Raw genomic sequence first — 17470 nt, 5'->3', positions numbered from 1 at the left:
GAATCATCTAGTGCACCAATGGTCCCCTCTGAACACTCGATATCATAGGCATCGAATTGACAGAGTTACCAAGTGGCTTTGCTTGTTTGACCTCCAGATCTCTGACATGGTGGCCATTCTCCTGAGGAAGCAGCACTGAACAATATCACAATTTGAATTATTTTGCAAAGACCAACATAGCATTGCCATCTGCATGATGCAAATCCAGCTTACTTAAAGGATTTATTGTGTCAACGTAGCCACTAACTCATTAGAATTCGATCTTCTGATTCCAAATGATCATCACAGGCCAGAGCCTCCTGCACGCAGGACAAAATTTGGCTCTTGTACCAGTCCTGGAGTAGATGGTGCTTCAGCATACTCAAACAATTCCACACGGACACCGAGTCTTTCAAGCTGGTCACAATGGAAAGAGGTAGTAACTAGAGACCAAATCTAGAACACAAATCATCCCCACAATATTCAAATAAGCAAGATACTAAGTAACAAATACAGAAACAACCTAAGACATAATATTATGGAAATATTAAAATTAACCTGATTTGCATTGTCATTCATTGTTGTGGCTTCTGAAGTTTCATTTATCTGCTCAGTAATATTATCTGTTCCCAAGGCGTCAATGGTTTGACAGATCCCTGAGGATCAGCACTGTAGGGAATAAAGTTACATCAGAATTGTTCATAAATTTTAAGATAATCAGCATCCCACAATACTGACAGCCAATTAAGTAACAGCCTCTCTATCATGAAAAATTATATATTGACAAAAAATGAAAGGAAAAAACCATTAAACTTCCACTCAAATCCTAAAGAACAAGACATATAAAATATGTGCAACTCGATAGACTCAACTGCATCATGTGGTGGAGTAAGTTCACAAGAGCAAACCTATTTTCTTCCCAAAATATTATGTGTTTCTCTGTGTACATTTCAAAGCATACACTAGGCAGACGGGGATCAATCACCAACGAGACAAAGTAATCTTTGATTTATTCCTATCAGAGCTATTTATCAAACATGCCAAAGCAATCAAGAGAAAACGTCCTGAAATTGCGCTTAAATGTGTTACTTATGAAGCATTAGCAGTTAGATAATTGACTTATGACATAATAGGTGATAGTTAGCACAGACCACAACACATAACAAGGTACCAACCACCTTTTTATACATAAAAAATCAAGCTAATGAACAATAGTGAAAACACACGTATTGAAAAGAAATATGGGATCTCCAACAGTGATGCATTACATAAACAGCTTAAACCAAATAATCATAAAATCAGGTATCCAAACAAGGGCATGACCAATGAGAAAACCAAATAGTGCAGCTATAGATATAAAGAGCTTACTTTGAAACCGCACTATGCCCTGCAGCTGTAATCCTTAAGCGCCTGTTTATGATTAATCAAACAAATAATAAATGACAACACATAAAGTAGAAACTAAATACTGGCAATTTAGAGCTATTTCTAAGAAACTTTATCAACTACAGCTACAACTGTACCAGGAAGATATGAAGTAATTACTCATCAAGGTCTAAACCAATCTGAGATGACATCACCCTCACCAACCGCTCTGGAAACAAATCATAAAATTTAACAAAGCCAAAAAAAATTATGCCAACAAACATTATTAAATAGTCAAAGTGCCCAATCCAAGCTGTGATGGGGAGGAAACAAATCATAAAAATTTTACAAAGCCAAAATAAATTATGCAACAACATTATTAACTAGTCAAAGTGCCCAATCCAAGCTGTGATGGGGCGTATAAACCCTCACAAGCTGACACGCAGAAGTCCTTACCATCCAATCCAAACTGAGATGTGGAGTAAACCACGCCATCCATGGTTATCTGCAGGGTAATTTGCTCCTTGTACTGACGTGAGATCAACATAGTTACTGCAAAAAGATTTAAGTTAGTAACAGGATATGAATTCTTCCACTGGGCAGCTTAACTAAACAATTTACCATCAATATGAGTTATCAATTTGCAAAACTATGATCCCTCATTATAATTAAATAGATCATATGAGAAGAACTTTAATACTTGGGGTTATTAATGGTGCTACAAACAACATAACATTTTAAAAACGTCTCCTATGCAGAAAAAGGTGTTTCTTATGCAGATAATAATTACAGAATTAGGCTCTAAGTTTGGTAAAATAACAATGAAATTGAAAACAAACTAGAACATTTTGGAACTAACCCCTGAAAAATATCATTATCTGGCAACTCAAAATCATCAAGATCAAAAGTCTTGGCAAGGTGATAGAGTGATATGGCGCAGTCGATTCTTCTGGCGGCAAATCAACTGCAGTTGAGCGAAAAGCTTGCTTTATCTCTAAGCAAAGCCTCACTGCAATCATCGAAAAGGTAATTCACCTTTCTAGAATATCCTCACCACACCAAGCAAAAGATGGTGGACAATTAAGTGCAATTGGTACTTCAGGAAAAAGAATTGAGTCTGCTCAAATGAACAAAAACATTTATGCATTAGATAACTAGGAAAACAGTTGTTAGCAGATACAGGGATAGAGAAGCAGAATTAGATTTGACATAAAAATGATAGAAATGGAATTATTGCTTATTTTCTTTCTGTGATAAAACATTCCTCACCATGTAATAAACAAAAATTAATGAAAGATAAACTCTCAAGCTTTTGCAGCAGAAGTTAAACAATCTAGAGCGTCTCTAAATATCCATCCAATCTTATATCTTTAGAGATAAATATACACACATTAATATCTTCATGATACCAAGATTAATATCCAGATTAGACACATTTTATTTCTTGATTTGACTGTCATGGCAATCAGATAAAATAGTGTGAAACATCATAGAAATAAAGGAAAACAACAAATCTTATGATCTAAGAGCAATGGTGATGTGAGAAAAGGAATGTAAATGCTGGCAAGGTTGAGGTTAGAACAAAAAAGATCATGGAGTTTAAACCAAAAACAGCATAGCAAAATTGGTGATAACGTCAATAGAATTCAACACTGTGCCTGTTAAATGATTTGTCACATAAAATTCATCTCATAACTACTTCCAAAAATTCAAAACTTAATATCTCGTTTCTTTAATGTATATAATGACAGTAAAACTTAATAAGCCTAATATTAGTCTCAAAACAGGGGAGCCTATTACAAATTCACAACAGACAATTTCAAGTCTGTCCTCATGATATTATAAAGTGCGAAATTACATATACCAAAAAGATCTCCAATAGCTGAAGAAAATTAAAAAAAAAAAAAAAAAAATACTAAATTAATACAATAATAGCATCTATGACTTAAGCTTCAGCAAGGGCAACACACTAATTAAGTAAGTCAACCATGAGTTATTGTTTTCTTCATTTTGTTTCCGCATATTCTGCAACTCTAGATGGAGTTTAACAACCTAGGCCGTAGAAAATATCCTGTTTTCTCATTCCTTCCTTTAGAAAAGAATGGGAAGATAAAAGGAAACCAATAATACAAACTCTAACACCTTAAGTAAGTTCACTATCTTACACTCAGGTACAAAATAAAATTAGCAGAATCCGACAATTTAGCTTAATTGAGATAGGATTCCTAACAAAACAACAAAATTCAATTAATTTAGAGACACAAAAATAAGGCTATCAAATTGCATAAAAGCAGTAAATTGTAATACTAACCTACTGATACTCGATATCAGTATCAGCCACCTGGTTCTTTCGAAGCTTCCTTTCCAAATGGGCAGCTATCCATATGGTTCCTAAGGCCCTTTCTTGGCCAAATAAACTGTGAGTAAAACATTTCTCACCCCACACTCAAAAAAAACCCTAGCTTTCAACACCAAATAATAACCTTTATTATAAATTATAAACCCAAAACGCAAGCTTCCAGCTAAAAACACTGTATTACTTCAGCCAGCTTAAGAAAACCCCCAAATTACCTTAAGCTTCAATTTTCTGAAAAACCAAGAAAACACTAGACATTCACCACATAAACTAACTCCCAAAAAAACCCTAAATTTCAACTCTAGCAAAACGCGAAATTCAAATTAAACCCAAAAAACTCACCCAAATTAACAACCAACCCGGAACCCTATCTTCAATACAACACAATTCCTACTATATCTCCAAAAACCCTAATTACAAAACCCAAATTCGACAAACACCCCATACGAGCTAAAAAAACGAAACCCTAATACTCATCTCATACACCACCACCTCTTCGATTTCTCAGCAATTAACCTAACCGTCCATTTCCAACGAAATTCACCGAAACTTGCACCCGCAGCAGATCGAATCGTGTTGAACTGAAATGAGCAGAGCTTTGACGAAAACCCTAGATTAGGCCCTCAAACGACGTCTTGTAAAGCTTATACCTTTGAGCTGAGTGAGAGATCGGAGGGACGGAGGGGAGTTGAATTGATTTGAATTTTCAGAGAATAACTAAATAGAGAGGAAGAGAAAGAGAAGCGCCTAAGTTTTTGTTTTTGTTTTTGTTTTCAGATTTTGAATTTTTTTTTGTTTTGTTTTTGTTTTTGTTTCATGTTCGTGTGTAGTTAAGGTGTGTGATTGCCTTAGTTGTCACTGTTTATACTTTCATTGGTTTGAATTTTGGGTCCCATTTTTCTTAAAATTTCAAATTTGTCAACTATTTGGCTAAATTTGATCAATTTGGCATTTTTTTTCATCATGATGTATTGTATGGTAATATTAATTTGTTTTAATTTTATTTTTTCTAAACTAAAAATTATCTTTTTTATTTTTTTATTTAAAATAAATTAATGACGTGAGTGCGAGATCGTGAAATTCAAGTCATTTTCTTCATATTTTTCCTAAGATTAAGAGGCCGGTTGCATTCCTTTATGAATTCATTTTGTGTTTTATGAAAATACTTCTTAATTTTTCAAAAGGAGTAAGGGATTGTAAAAATCAAGTTATTTCAGAGGTTCGAAGAAAACTGAATACATAAATCATAATTCGTTTATGATTTATCTATATTTTTATGAGAATAATGTAAATAGCAAAAAAAGATCGATTTAAATTATATATTTTGAGGCTTGAATACTCATTTGATATATATGTTGAAATACAAAAATGAAAAAATATATTTTTTTGTTTTCGATAATTTATTTAAAAAAACACAATAATGAATGAAAATGAAGAAATCTACTACAAAAGCATTTTGGTTTAAAATTGGTAATAAACATATTTAACACGTTTTCTACCTTTTTTTTTTTTATTTCTCTCGTGCAAGTAGCCAAATTTGTTCTTGTTATTTTATGAGAGACTTCCTATTTTGTAATGTTAAGAATCATAATATTTAGATTGTATATTTGTGAAAATCAAAGATATAACCATCTGTGGGTAGTCCAAACGATTAGGACAAATAGGAGATAGTGTAGATGACGCGCGATCTCAAATTAATTTCCATTTGAGCATTTATGATTGAGTGGGAGGTTATAAAAGTGGGTTGCTACGTTAGTTTTCTTGAAAATTAGTCAAAATGCATATAAGTAAAAAAAACAAATAAGAGTTATGTTAAATGATTGATAAAAAAAAAAAAAAAAAAAAAAAGAAGTAAGCAAGAATCTCACTTTAACTTGAATAAATATTTTAACAAAATTCAACAAATTAAACAATATAATTTACTAATTTATATAACTCTAAGTCATAAGTTAAAAATTTAAATTGAAATCTTAATAACACAAAGTATAAAATTCCAAGGCTCATAATATGCAAACCTATTGAAATGTTCTTTATTTAAATGAAAAAAAATTAAAAGAAAATTATTGTACCTTGAATTATTCTTTCGTTGGATGTAAAATTAAGGGTAAACTAAAATACAAATCAAAATTTTATTTGTATTTTAATATTTCTAATATTTAAAAATGGTGTTGATATAATAGTCAAAAACTATTTTTATATTAAAAATATGGAAATCATGAAAATGGTTTTTGATTTTTCTAGTTTTACATTAATTCGTAGATTGTATTCAAACCGTTTTAAAAATAGTTCTACTCATTTTACCAACACTATTCATAATTTTTTTTTTTTTGAGAAATCTACTTAATAACCTTTTTGAAGGATCAAAATAAAAAATAATAAACTTTTAATTACATTGGTAAATAAATCATTTTTGAAGATTTTGAACAATAACACCTTTACAGCGTTCATGTGCATAAAGAAACTTATAATAAAATGGAGAGGCTAGAAACCGGAGAAGGAAAAGAAGAAAGAGGTTATGAAAAGGGCAGTTTGTCTAAAAATCTGATGAGAGATCTACCTAATTTCTACTAATTTAGTTACACGTGGATTAGTTTAATTTTAGACAAGAGAAGTTAGTACTTATGTCTAAAAACCTGATAAGAGATATTACCTACTAATTGTAGTTACAAGGGGATTAGCTTTCATTTTGATCCTTAAAAAAGATCCGTTAGTCATCACCCATCATTATGATTATTTGATGGGGTGTACAAATGACTCCATTTTCGTCAATTTATTGAAAAAGTTTTTGAGGTCTTCCAATATCACTAGATTTTTTTTTGTTTTTTTGGTATCTAATGACATCCAGACCAATTTACGTATATTTCAACTAGTTCTTCGAGACCTTAAGGTAACAATATTAATAGTCTTTAATGACTACTCTTATTTATAGTCGTAATTTGCACGTTAGATCGTTGCGAGCCTTAACAGAGTCCTTTGGCTTTGCCCCGCTCATGATAGTTCACCACCTTTTGGTCCCAACAGACATGCTCACACTTGAATCTTCAGAAGATCAAGGTTGATCGACAAGCAACCTGTGAGGGACAGCCAATCAGCTTCTTATGGGTTTATTGACCCGTTGACTTGTACCCATGTTAGATTCCTTGGTCTGTGTTTCAAGATGGGTTGAATGGGGAGCTCATGGTGTCGTAGCATGCCTTAGGGTGTGTGCTGCTAGCCCCGATTGTGACAACGACGTCTCTGCAAGGTATCATCGGCCGTGTTTCAAATTTAGGACCTCTTGAGTAATACATCCAAGAGTCTCAAACAAACCGTCAAACTACTAGAGGTAGTTACCATATCACTAGATTGATTGCTTGGTTCATATATCTTGTAAAAAGAAAAAAAATTTTGGAAAACTTTTTTTTTTTTTTGAATCTAAAGTGGGAAGAAAGTATTTGAGTTTTCTATAAATAAAAAAATGTATCATTATTGTATCGAATTGGGGTTTGCGGTGGTGAAGGAACTAGTTCATAGAAAAAAAAATTTAATTAATTTATACATATTGATCTTCATATATATATTATCATATATATATATATATATTTCTTACTATCCTAGATCACAGATTTTCAACGTCATCACACACAAGTGTCAGAAATTTAGATGGTATTTCCAGTCCCAGCAGAAAATGAAGCTTACAATGCACATAAGAGAATAAAAACCTTTGAAAGATGTAAAAAGCCACACAATGATTTGGTTTCAGAAATTGATAAATTATACAGTGGTCGCCTATCCCTATCTCAAAATTCACTCAATAAGGTAAATGAAAATTTTCATAAAGCATGCACTTCATTCAGCCAACAAACTTAATGGATTTCTGTTTAAAGCTTCTCATGAGGAAAAATAATTCTAGGAGACATCAGAATTCCAAAACAATAATTAAACAAAAAGAACGAGAAGCAAACCTGTATCATGCCCAACTGTGATGCCTTCAAGTTCCTGTATCACAAAGCAAAAGGCAATTAGGAAATAACTCAAAAATTATCTATGGGACCCCTCACTTCTGTCAGTAGATATAAAATTTTACAGCCGTCTTTACATCGATACGAAGAGAAGTCAGAAGACCAACTGAACAAATGCATACGCTACAGAAGAAAATCCAAAAAGAAAGATCAGTTGTCCAACTTACACCACGATCTTCAGCAGCAGGATGGTCAACGTCTGGAAAGATTGGGTTTTCTCCATCATTCAATGAAGTATCCTTCAACTCTGTATCATGTTTAACTGAATTTGTAGAATCTATTAGAGGTTCTTCACCATTCACACAGTTAGTGTTCGCGTCCAACCTATCACAACCCAAGTCCCCAGACAGGAACCCATCTTCATTCACAACACCATTTGCAGTAAAATCTGTCAGACCATCACCCTCATTTTCTACAGACACACCAATTTTGCCTCCCTCCAAAGGAAGTTCATCCCTTGCTTTCAATTCACTATCAATTGCAACAGTATCTTCTCCTTCAGCAGCATCAACTACTTTCCCATTGTTTGTATCCATTAAAGTAGCACTGTCTTCAATAGATTGAAAATCCAATTTCTGCTCAGGTGTAATGCACGAAGCCTCCATCTGCAGAGAAGCATCCACACCATCGGTTTTATTGTCACTGGGCATGTTCTGAATTTCTACAGGACCGTCAATCTCAGATGATTTCTCAATCCCATGAACTGCAGAGCAATTAGCTGTCTCAGCAACTTCACCAGTAGCTCTGTCAATGTCCATTTCAGTTACCTCGGCCAAGGGTTCATTTGGCACTGTTTCAAGCTCAGGTGCATCAGTAATAGCATTTGTACCCCCTTGAGCATCAACATCATGAAATCCTAAAAGGTGGTCACTAATGGAAGTCACTGCAGGCTGTGCTTCAACATGAACCACAGGATCTTTGCTACCTTCCTCTCCACCTTCAACATTAGACCTAAAGGAGCACTCTGCATTCTTTGCTGGTTCAGAAGAACCATGATTTTCATCAGTTTCAGAAACCCTGATTTTGCTCAGATCATGTGTTTCACAGTGCAAACTCATTAATTCTGCTGACATACCTGAAACATATACAAAAGCCAACTGATTAATCTGAATGGATATGTTAAAACTCCTTAATTACCTGACACAAATTTGTTTCAATAAAAAACAAAATGAAAACAAAGATATGAACTTAGTAGAGGTATAAAAATTCTTTGGAAATTGATATTACAGTACAACAACTTATGTCACATGAATTGTCTGATGAAACTTGAATCCCGAATATCAGATCTCACATATTTCAAGAACTATGTCACAAATTCACAGGTAGAACGCATGACGAGGATAACAATCATATTGCAAACTGTAAGTATACACAACAGCAGAATGTTGAAACCAAAGAAACCCACTTTTGACAAAAAAAACCTTCTAGTGAGGTAACATCGATATTTTCGTCACAAAATTATCCAGTTTTGGTATGATTCATATCAGCAGATTCCATACACTAAGCTATCAGATATGTAGAAATCACCCCCACTAAGGAAAGAAAACAAGTAATAAAAGAGAGGGGAAGGGGGAGACTGAGAACCCAATATCATTCAAAAACACAAATAAGATTCTTCTATGTCAATTACATTAAGCGGAAGCAGGGGCAGGGGCAGCCAGACTAGTAAACTTTTAGCACTACAACTCACCAGTAAATACAGGTTCACTGAATATTTCATCCTCCAAGAATTGTATCTGAATCATCAAAATTTCAGGGCAAGTGCAAGGAGCTTTTTTTCGTATCCGTCGTATGTCTTCAGTATTTGTCAATTGTTGGCGTATTATACTTCACAGATCAATGCAGATAAACTCATCAGTAATTTATCAAAGAGGCAAGGTTAGCATAAGCGATAACTAAGAGAACAAGCAATAAAACTCACCATGCTTGTATTGACAAAACTTTAACATTTGGAATTGAAAACATTTGGAAATGTACTTAGGTTATGAGGTAAAGACAACCTAATCACTTCTTTTCTCAGCTCCTATAAAACCACCTAATTGATATTTTTTCTCTTTGTTGATATCTATTCTACTAATGTACTTATCTCTTCATTTTTTATTTTTCTTCAATGAAGTTTTAACAGTTTCTTATCAAAAAGAAAAAGCAATGTGTCAAGTCAAGCAAATTTGCAAGGGCATTGTTAAGCCAGTAAAAAAAATAAAATAAATTTTTGCTTCTCAATGAAGAATGCCAATTTAAGAAACTAAATTCCTAAGAAACTTAAAAAGAAGTATGAATAAAAGAACTTTGATAAAAAAAAAGAAAATATATATATATATATGAACTCAAGATAATGAGGAAACAAGAACATACTCGCCATGCAAGACCATGGTGTCATCCATAAGCACCTTTCTCTTTAAAGCACTAGTTTGAGGTGCAGAACGGGTTCGTTTTCTAGATGCCACTTCAGGGGCAGGTGGAGTGGGCTTCAATTTTAAAACTGAAGATCTTCTTCCAACTGAAACAACGATAAATTCATTTCAATCATAAATTTTTTTTTTGTAGAAGCATAATTTACACGACCATAAAATTCCACAACTCTAGAAGGAAATGGCATTCAATATATCGGCCCTTCTAACAACCACAACACACCAGAAATGTCATGCTCTATAATCAACATAGAACCAAATTGATACCTAAAATAGATGATAACAAATCATCATCATCAGGGATGGATTCTGAAGTTTTCTTAGATCTGGCCACCCCAAAGGATTCAGATGAGTTTAAACTCTCTACAGTTAGTGTACTTTCTGTGTAACTACGCTTTTTCCCTGACATAAGTTTGTTTCCAGCATCAACCCCATCTCTCCCTGCTAAAGCTTCTTTCTCTGGTGTAGAATCAACTAGCAAATCAGTTGGTTTATCAAGAAGCCCTTCTGGTACAGAAAGTAGCTTTTCTGGTTCAGGCAACTCTGAAATTGTGGAATTATTCAAATTTTCTAACTGGTGATTAGAAATCACATTGTCCAAAAGCTCATCTGACTTATTGTTATCTGCATGAATTTCTCCACATACAGAAGGCCCTGATATTTGATTTTTCTCTGATTGCATAATGTCTGTCACATGGCACTCTTCACCTATAACAATGTAAACATTTAATCTGGCCAAGTCAAACTTTATCAAACAAGAGAATCACATTAAATGACATGCATAAAGATCATTCTACAAACCTTGCACCTCAACACGAACCCCATCCCTTCTGGATGTCCCTGATGAGTGCGGCTCTACATCCTCAGATTGTAAGTTTGTAGCCATTGCATTATCATGTCCATATCCAGGAGAAGACACATCAGGTTGACTCAGGTGTGAGCTGCATGGCTTTAACACGTTTGTACCACTGGATGGCATCTCTTCATGATCACCAGGCTTGTTTGAAGTCATGGGATCATTAGACTCCTGCCCAGCATGGCCTTCAGCATCCACAATTGCCAGTGAGGCAGACCCTGGGACACTATCAGCAATTTCAGCATCACTTTGAATTTTGGTCCTGATTATATCTTGACCATCCATCAAATCGCCTTCTGACACAAGCTCATTGGTGCTATCAGGACAAGTTCTATGACTCGGTTCCTGTGCATCAGAGGTGGCATGAGAGCAACTAGGGGATGCAGCAGTTTCTTCTGACCTAACTCTTTGTTCTACAGATAACATATTTGGAACATTCCCGCTTACACCAGCATTTTGCATGTTTTTTATTCTGTCTGAATCATCTAGTGCACCAATGGTCCCCTCTGAACACTCTGATATCATAGGCATCGAATTGACAGAGTTACCAAGTGGCTTTGCTTGTTTGACCTCCAGATCTCTGACATGGTGGCCATTCTCCTGAGGAAGCANACAACCTCTGCTTTAAAAATAATCTATTAGGGACAGTTTTAGATTGATAGAGAGAGTTTAACCTTTTCCAGATTTCAACAGCTGTCTTCTCCTTCTTGACCTCCCGAAGGACTTTGTCACCCAATCCAAGGATCAAGGAGCTTTTGGCTTTGTCTAGCATTTCCTGCTTCTCGGAATCTTTCATGGTCTCTGGTAGTTCAGTCTCTTCCTTTAGGACTAAGGCTAGCCCTTCCTTGATCAGTACTGCTTCCATCTTCATTTTCCACAAACTAAAATCATTCTCACCTGTAAACTTTTCAAGTTCGAATTTAGTGGACATGATTAAAATTTTAGCCTAAGAAACTGGTCACAGAATACTCAAAACAAAAACAGAACACTTTACGAAGCCCTAAACCAGGCTCTGATACCAATCTGTTAGGATTTTGTTTTTTCTTTTGTCCTAAGTTATCACAGATTGCAGATCTTGGGCTAACAAATCAACTGTGTAACAAGATAAAAAAAAATCACAGATTCTGTTCTCTGGGTAACAACCAATCGTTCCAAACCACAAAGTAGTCACAGATTAAGATCTTTGAATCATCAAGCATTAACAAACAACAGATCAAGTAAAGAGATAAAGATCCACACAAGAAATTATAGTGGTTCAGCTGGGTAGCCTACATCCACTCTTCAAGGTACAAATAGGATGTCATTACTATCACAGTCAAGAGGACAATTTATAGAGTATTGAACAAACAAAGAAACGAAATGAGCAAAGAAGAATACAACCCGAAGAAACCCTAGCTGTCTTCCCTTTTCCCCTTGCTGCAAATCCATATCAAATGGAATCAATTTATACATCAGTCACCTTCCAGGATCAGCCTCCACTTGGAAACCCAAGAAGATCCAGCTGTAGATGAGTAACAGATTTCGTCTCCCTTTAGCACATTCTGGAACAAATGTTGTTAGAGATGGAAAAATGAGGGCTGAAACGAATGACTTGAAAAACCCTCTTTAGCTCCAACTGAAAACAACGTCGCTGTATCAATTTGACTCACCCACTTTTAATTGACTCCACCGTGGCAAAACACCAGCCACGTCACCACACTTTGATTATTATTCCTTATCAGAGCTATTTATCAAACATGCCAAAAGCAATCAAGAGAAACAGTCCTGAAATTGCGCTTAAATGTGTTACTTATGAAGCACTTAGCAGTTAGATAATTGACTTATGACATTATAGGTGATAGCTTAGCACAGACCACAACCACATAACAAGGTACCAACCACCTTTTCATACCATAAAAAATCAAGCTAATGAAAAATAGGTGAAAACACACGTATTGAAAAGAATAATCGATGGAAGAATTGAATGGTGATGCATTACATAAACAGCTTACACCAAATAATCATAAAATCNCCAGGATCAGCCTCCACTTGGTACCTCAAGAAGATCCAGCCGTAGACAAGCAACAAATTTCGTCTCCCATTAGAACATTCTGGAACAAGATAGTTAGAGAGGAGAAATTTGTGCAAAAGAAGAGGGCTGGATTGAATGAGTAGACAAAGTCATTTTAGCTCATCTTAAAACGATGTCACTTGGACCCCTTTGACTCTCCCAATTTTTAATTGACTCCACCGTGGCACAAACACAAGCCACATCATCACAGTATATAATGGCACAAAATGTGGACCGGTAACGAGTCTTAGATTAACTAGACCTTGTGAAATACTTCAAAGACTTATGCACTTTGTGTGTAATTATCAATCAAAAGTGACCTGCTAGACTTGATTTAGTTGAAGTCTTTGAAGCTATTTAATGTGGTGCAAGACAGCCACAGATGCTGCCATTGACGAAGACTAAGTGAGGTTTTTCCACATATGAGTCCAAAGACTTGTGCCCTGAAAAGTCTACTGGAGCACTCTTTTTTCTAGGGAGAGGACTGATGGTGAGATAGATAAGAGATAAATAGACTTCAGTTGAGTCCCAAATCCTTATGGTGACTTAACTTTCTTCTTTAGTTTCATCTTCTTGCTTGAAGAACTATTTTCTCTGACTATGGCTTATTCCTCAGTCGCTTCTTCCCTCAACTCTTTCCTACTTCTTTCTGCACTCTTATATGCAACCATAGTGTCTTGCAGTGGAAGTGAAATCTCTTATTCTGATCACTGTGCTTCAGTTGTCCCTGAGTTAACTCCAAATGATCCTGAATTCACCACCTTGCCGTTTCCAACCGGCCAATATGGTTACTACGAAGGTGGGGATAAAATCTTGAATCCAAACCCATCTCAATACTCATCAAGTGAGCGGAAAACGATGTCGTTTCAGACTGAGGATGTCTATAGCACTGGTCATCCCGGTGTCTTCAAGGTTGATGGGAGCTTGATCTTCAATAGCTGGAACCTGAATCTTAGGGCTCCGGGTATGATATATTCTCAATCAGTCTTCAGGACTATGAGCTCTGGACAGGGTGCTTTGAGTTTCAGTTTAAAAGGATTCTGGTCAAATTCTTCCGGGAAGCTGTGCATGGTGGGATCAAGTTCTAGTTTCTCTCCAGAAGGTAATATTCTTCATCGTACTGCTGTCCTTAAGCTTAATGGTGTAAGGAATTCAAGTGATATTACCAGTCTGGTTAGTGGAACTCTTCAGAGCTTGAGTTCTGCTGATGATTCCAGTTATTTCGAACCAATTTCCTTGTTGATATTTCCTGAAGTAAACTACAAGTACACTAAGGCTTCAAAAGACTTGATCGAAAATGAGTTTTCTGGTGAGAAGAATGTTGCAGAAGCGAACTCATCACTCCGTTTACAGGTGAGTACAACTGTTTGTTCAATCTTTGAGAGGGCATACACCACTTTTGAGTTGGAGTATGAAAGTGATTGCAATTCTACAAAGACTTGCAATCCTTTTGGTGACGGTGTTGGATATTTGCCACGAGTGATGTCTTTGAATAAGCTACAGTGTTCAGCGGATGGACGAAATTTAAGGTTTTTGGTGGAATTTTCCAACAGTAGCTATTCTGGGTATTACTATTACAGCCCTTTCGATCCAAACACAACGTTCGTTGGGGAAGGAACGTGGGATTGGAAGAAGAATCGGCTATGTGTTGTTGCTTGCAGAATCTTGAACACCAATGGTGCCTTGGAGGACTCTCATGTTGAGGATTGTTCCATAAGGTTGACCTTGAGATTTCCTACAATCTGGTCAATCAGAAACAGAACTGCCATGTTAGGCCAAATTTGGAGTCAGAAAACTGAGAATGGTGTGGGTTACTTTGACAGAATTTTGTTCCGAAGTACCGAAGATGGTTGGCTACGGCTTCCAGGACTGAAGTATATGTACACAGCAATTGAGAAAGTGAAAAATATTTCATGCTTGACGAAGAAGTTACCCATTAGAAATGGTGGGGAAAAATACCCGGATGGGTACTCTTATGAAATGAGCTTTGATATGTCAGTCAGAAACTCTAGACAGGAAATTGGGTGGGGTTCTTCATTTCAGATCTCTATTGGCGATCAAATTTCCCAGTCGTCAGAATATTCCTCCAAGCCATTCTCAAGCTCGAGACCCGTGAGTTCTGGCGTTGAAGGGAATACCAGCATTACTAGACCACTCAACATCAGCTACAAAATAAGCCTCTCACCATATTACTATGCGCGATTGGATCGTGTCAAAACCCTATTCAATACATCCTTGAGTGAGAAATACGGGCGAGTAGAAATATTTGTTGAAGGGCTTTATGATCCTGAGACTGGATGCCTTCGCATGGTTGGCTGCAGATATCTTGCATTGAGCAATCAGAAACTGACAAACGATTCAATGGACTGCGAGGTTCTTGTCCATCTTCAGTTTCCTCCACTAAATGCGAAGAAAGATGGAGTCTATATCAGGGGAACCATCACAAGCGCTCGCAACAAATCTGATCCTCTTTACTTTAAGCCTCTCTATGTCACTTCAACTGCTTCTTACACCTTCCTGGAAAGACAATCAATATGGCGGATGGATTTGGAGATCCTCATGGCTCTGGTCTCCAATACACTTGCCTGCGTTTTTGTGGTGTTCCAACTTTTGTATGTGAAAAGGAACCCCGGAGTTCTGCCTTTCATTTCACTTCTCATGCTCACAATTCTCACTTTGGGTCACATGATAGTTCTTGTGTTGAACTTTGAAGCCTTGTTCTTACGAACCCGCAATCGCCAAAGTGTCTTCCTTGGAAGTGGAGGATGGCTAGAAGTGCACGAAGTGATTGTAAGAATAATCACGATGGTGGCTTTTCTGTTACAATTTCGTCTTCTCCAGCTTTCATTGTCCAAACGAATGGGTGACAACAACCATAAGGCCTTGTGGGCTGCTGAGAAGAAGGCATTATTTGTGTCTTTGCCATTATATCTAGCTGGGGGTTTAATAACTTTTTATGCAAGCTGGAGGAACAACAATGTTGGGTTTGCAACGCGATATTATTATTCTTCTCGATTTGATGACAACCAGCATTCTCTTTGGAGGGACTTGAGATCCTATGCTGGTTTCATCCTGGATGGTTTCCTTTTCCCACAAATCCTCCTCAACATGTTCTACAACTCAAGAGAAAATGTACTTTCTCGTTTGTTTTACATCGGATTCACTTTCGTTCGGTTGGTGCCACATGCATATGACCTTTACAGGGCTCAGAACTATGTTCAGAATTTTGACGGTTCATACATATATGCAGACCATGCTGCAGATTTTTACTCCACTGCTTGGGATGTCACTATCCCGCTAGTGGGTATCCTTTTTGCAGCAATCATATACCTCCAGCGGAGATTTGGCGGGCGATGCTTCTTTCCTCGGAGGTTCAGGGAGCTGGAAGTAATTTATGAGAAGGTACCAGAAGCTAGTGAAGAATAAGTGTTGTTGGTAGACTATGGTAAACTTTGTGTTGTATGTTTTTTCTTCTGTTTGTTTCCTTGTTGGTGAAGTGGTACTGGAAAAACTCGTGTAAACGATTACTATGTGCTTAATGGAAAATAAGAAGTATCTGTTAGTTTCAGAGCTCCTATCTTTCTGTAAACAAATACTCTGAACCTTCTCTATAATTAGCACCAATGTTTGTTCTAATCACATGTTCGAAACTTTAAACTTTTTAGAGTTCTGTTGTCCTTTTTGCTCGAGTTTTGCCTGTTAGGTATATGATAATAATGATGAGAAATCGTATAGAGTTTAATACAATAGAATCTTTCTATAATGATATACTACGTAGAAATAACTTCCATGTAGTCATAAAAAAATTTATTTCCAAACTGGCAAGTTATTAATAAGAATAAACTTCATATTATAATAGTTATAATTTTTCTAAATTCCGTCTAAAGGAACTAGCCTCTAGATAGTAATAATTATATGGTAAATAATATATGTTATGTTATTTGAATTGGTTGAAGATTGTATGAGTTGTGTTATAATACAATGTATTTATAAAATTTAGAGGTGGACAAGGCCTAGGCCCAAGCGGTCCCAAGTCTAGTCCTAAATTTGGACCGGTACTTGAGGGACTATGCCCAAATCCTTCAGGATCTGTCCTAGGCCCATGAGTTTTCTTGGGGCCCAGGCCGGTCTCAATATTGGTCCTATGGGCCTGAATTTTTTTTGTAAAATTACATTTTAGACCTTAAATTTATTATGTATTTCATATATTATTAGGGGTTTTGGATATTTGTCGAGGGTTTATATAATTGGTGGGGGTTTTGAAAATTAATGGGCTCGGGCCTCGGATCGGGCCAATCCCTCCTCCCTTGGGCCTGGTCTGGTCCTTATTAGATCAGGTTTTGGGCCTAGGCTTTTTTTTCCACCTCTAATATAATTTACATTGAGAGAAAAATATTAAAGATAATGCAAAATTTTAGACTTTTAAAATGACTTTGCATATTCTCAACACTA

General features: G+C 36.0%; 2 protein-coding genes across 2 annotated transcripts; one reads left to right on the top strand and one right to left on the bottom strand.

Annotated features, from left to right (window-relative positions):
• Nucleotides 1-7287: 7287 nt before the first annotated feature.
• Nucleotides 7288-11839, bottom strand: LOC116146571 (sister chromatid cohesion 1 protein 4-like). The gene is made up of 7 exons (XM_031431994.1): nt 11643-11839; nt 10914-11587; nt 10380-10820; nt 10057-10201; nt 9392-9528; nt 7869-8776; nt 7288-7678 (listed from the first exon to the last, which is right to left on the bottom strand). Exons 1-7 carry the CDS (start codon nt 11837-11839, stop codon nt 7619-7621), a joined length of 2562 nt encoding a protein of 853 aa, XP_031287854.1. The 3' UTR covers nt 7288-7618.
• A 1779-nt stretch (nt 11840-13618) lies between these two features.
• On the top strand, nt 13619-16444 carry LOC116146570. Its single transcript, XM_031431992.1, has one exon. The coding sequence runs from the start codon at nt 13619-13621 to the stop codon at nt 16442-16444; it is 2826 nt and encodes a 941-aa protein (XP_031287852.1).
• The last annotated feature ends 1026 nt before the right edge of the window (nt 16445-17470 follow it).

The sequence above is a fragment of the Pistacia vera genome, unplaced genomic scaffold (genome assembly GCF_008641045.1).
Source record: "Pistacia vera cultivar Batoury unplaced genomic scaffold, PisVer_v2 Contig479, whole genome shotgun sequence".
NCBI classification, from domain to species: Eukaryota; Viridiplantae; Streptophyta; class Magnoliopsida; order Sapindales; family Anacardiaceae; genus Pistacia; species Pistacia vera.
The sequence above is the reverse complement of the archived record's forward strand: the minus strand, read 5'-3'. Positions and strand labels throughout refer to the sequence as shown.